General features: G+C 36.1%; 1 protein-coding gene across 1 annotated transcript; it reads left to right on the forward strand.

Moving 5' to 3' along the window:
• The first annotated feature begins 446 nt into the window (after positions 1–446).
• Positions 447–2239, forward strand: LOC125683915 (uncharacterized). The gene is made up of 6 exons (XM_048925456.2): positions 447–705; positions 867–940; positions 1054–1194; positions 1303–1417; positions 1531–1603; positions 1731–2239. Exons 1-6 carry the CDS (start codon positions 508–510, stop codon positions 1901–1903), a joined length of 774 nt encoding a protein of 257 aa, XP_048781413.2. The 5' UTR covers positions 447–507; the 3' UTR covers positions 1904–2239.
• The last annotated feature ends 330 nt before the right edge of the window (positions 2240–2569 follow it).

Raw genomic sequence — 2569 nt, forward strand, 5'->3', positions numbered from 1 at the left:
AATGAGAGATATTCTCTGCATTGAATGCTAGTTGGTTTGCTAGTGGCCAAAAACTTATACATTTCCACGTATGAGTACACTGAATGTATGACGATGATGATTGCTTAATTAACAAGGTGTTCTACCTGTGTTCTCACCTCGCTCCACTCAGGTGAAAAAGATCTCTAACGATGCTAACTAGTTGTTTACAGTTGATTAAATATGACTGCCCTCTTAACAAGATATATGTTTATGCTAATAATCACAATACGGAAAGTAATTAGGTAAAAAGAACAATGCCAGCTTATGTGTCAGAGGCCCCCCAAAAGGTCCCCTACACTTTTCAGAGGCCTTTCATTCGATAGTTTACTGTCATTGTTGTTAATTAACCTCAAGGTTGTCCTCCAAGTAATTATGACGATACACAGGTGAAATGATATATAAAGGAGAGAAACATATGTCCAAGCATCACTTCTTCTCATCTAAATACAGTAGAAATACACAAGAAACAAACCCAAGGAATCTACAATGCCAGAAGGACCTATTTCGGTAGCCAAATTTGTCAGCTCGACTCTGAAAAAAATCCGGTACGGAGGAAAGACTAAATCTCAGAAAACAAGTGAAGCTATGGAATCCCGGAATGTGATACAGAGACAGGAAATTGAGCTACAGAGATGCTGGGAAAGCAAGCTGGTATTCGTTCTCCACAACGTCTTCACAAAAAAGGTAAGTCTATGCGCACATGTGTCCTATTCTTTGAAATTTTGAAAGTAGCATTAGCATTCAACTTTTCATCGCAAGGTAGCCTATATGATTGATAATTCATAATGATAATCTATAAAGTCTTTGGGATTTTATATTTAATACGGTTTGAATTTCGTTTCCAGGAGTGTTTAGACATGATAAAAGAATCCGAAACGAGAGGCTTCAGTCCAGCCATGATCCATACTGCAGATGGAAAGTAAGTGCACGCACATCCCCCCTAATACACATGTAGTATGAGAACCGTTTCTTAAAGGTACAATCTCAAGTGTTTATTTTAACATGCTCAAAATGAAAGGTTTCCTATTGCAGAGTGATTAAACAGACCGATACAAGAAACAATTATCAGAACTTTTTTGATTCTGTGGAAGAAATGGAGAAAATTCAGAAAAGACTGACGCCATACATTCCCGACCTATGGCGAAATCATAAGATCGTCGGCCTTAACGAAAGGTAAGAAGTAAAATTAGCTAAACTTTTATAATCATATCTCTAATTTCGCTTACGGCATAGAGATAAGACTTTGCTATTTCTTCTAATTCTGATATCCCATTTCTACAGACTTAGGGTACAACGATATGACTCGGGGGAATACTTTAAGCCTCATTTTGACGCGAGTTACCGCCGGGAAAATGGAGAAAAAAGCTTTCTCAGCGTGCAGATTTATCTGAATGAAGTAAGCTTACTCCATATTAATAATATTTTAATTTAATAGTTTTGAAATAGAGAAATAAACAAGTTGTATAATAAATGTCAAAAGGTTGATTAAATGTATTCATTTCATTACAGGAATTTGTTGGAGGGGACACAACATTCTTAGATCTTGAGGAATCTGAGAGAATTGAAGTTGAACCCAAAACAGGTAATCAATCAAGTTAACAATACAATAACAATACCTACTAGTAATATGGACTCTATGATTGCTTTCTCGTTAGAGTTCTTGGACTTTTCTGCACGTTTCTTACGTTTTCTCTATTTTGCATGTCTAGGCTCCGTTCTGATTTACCAACACGACATCTTACACGAGGACTCCGCTGTGCTTTCCGGCAGGAAGTACGTACTCAGAACAGACATCATGTACTCCGCGGAGAAAGTAGAAAACGAAAAGGAACTCAGACGTCTAAAGAAAAATGACAAAGGGAAATTCGGAATGTTCATGTAAACAAATCCAGAGAATTTATTCAAAGTGTCCCATTAATTTATATGAATGCCTATGTTTTTTCTTTTATCACCCAGGGCTCCATGTTCACCTTTGAAATGGATGATAGAAGCAAGTATCAATGATACCCAGTGATTACTTCAGTATATCTTTATGTGAAATCGTGCTTTAATGTTCAAGGTTTCTTCTCTACCTTTTGTGATAGACCAGAATTCCCATACTCAATACCACTTTTTGTATCATATTTGATATGAATATGTAAATAAGCATTTATCATGTACCTTGCAAATCAATTGTCGTGTATTTATTATGATTTGTAATAAAATAGTTCATATGGTTTTTCGTGTATTGTTTCGTCATTCAGTATCATTACAAGAAATCAGAAATATTATGATTATGGAGCCCGACATTGTATAAAGTCTGGTTTATAATCATTTAGTCGGATAAAGATGTTAAAGCTGTTCAAACACATGTACGCACCCACGCTCGAACGCTCACACACACGCACGTACATATACACACACATACATACAAACACCAACACCCCCACCCACACACCGTAAGGTTTACAACTGCCCTTCCTACTGGACATTTTGAGGTATATTTTTAAATTGTAATTTACGTCCATAAGATCTACTAATGGTAATGACTAATATATATGATCTATAA

The sequence above is a fragment of the Ostrea edulis genome, chromosome 6 (assembly GCF_947568905.1).
Source record: "Ostrea edulis chromosome 6, xbOstEdul1.1, whole genome shotgun sequence".
NCBI lineage: Eukaryota > Metazoa > Mollusca > Bivalvia > Ostreida > Ostreidae > Ostrea > Ostrea edulis.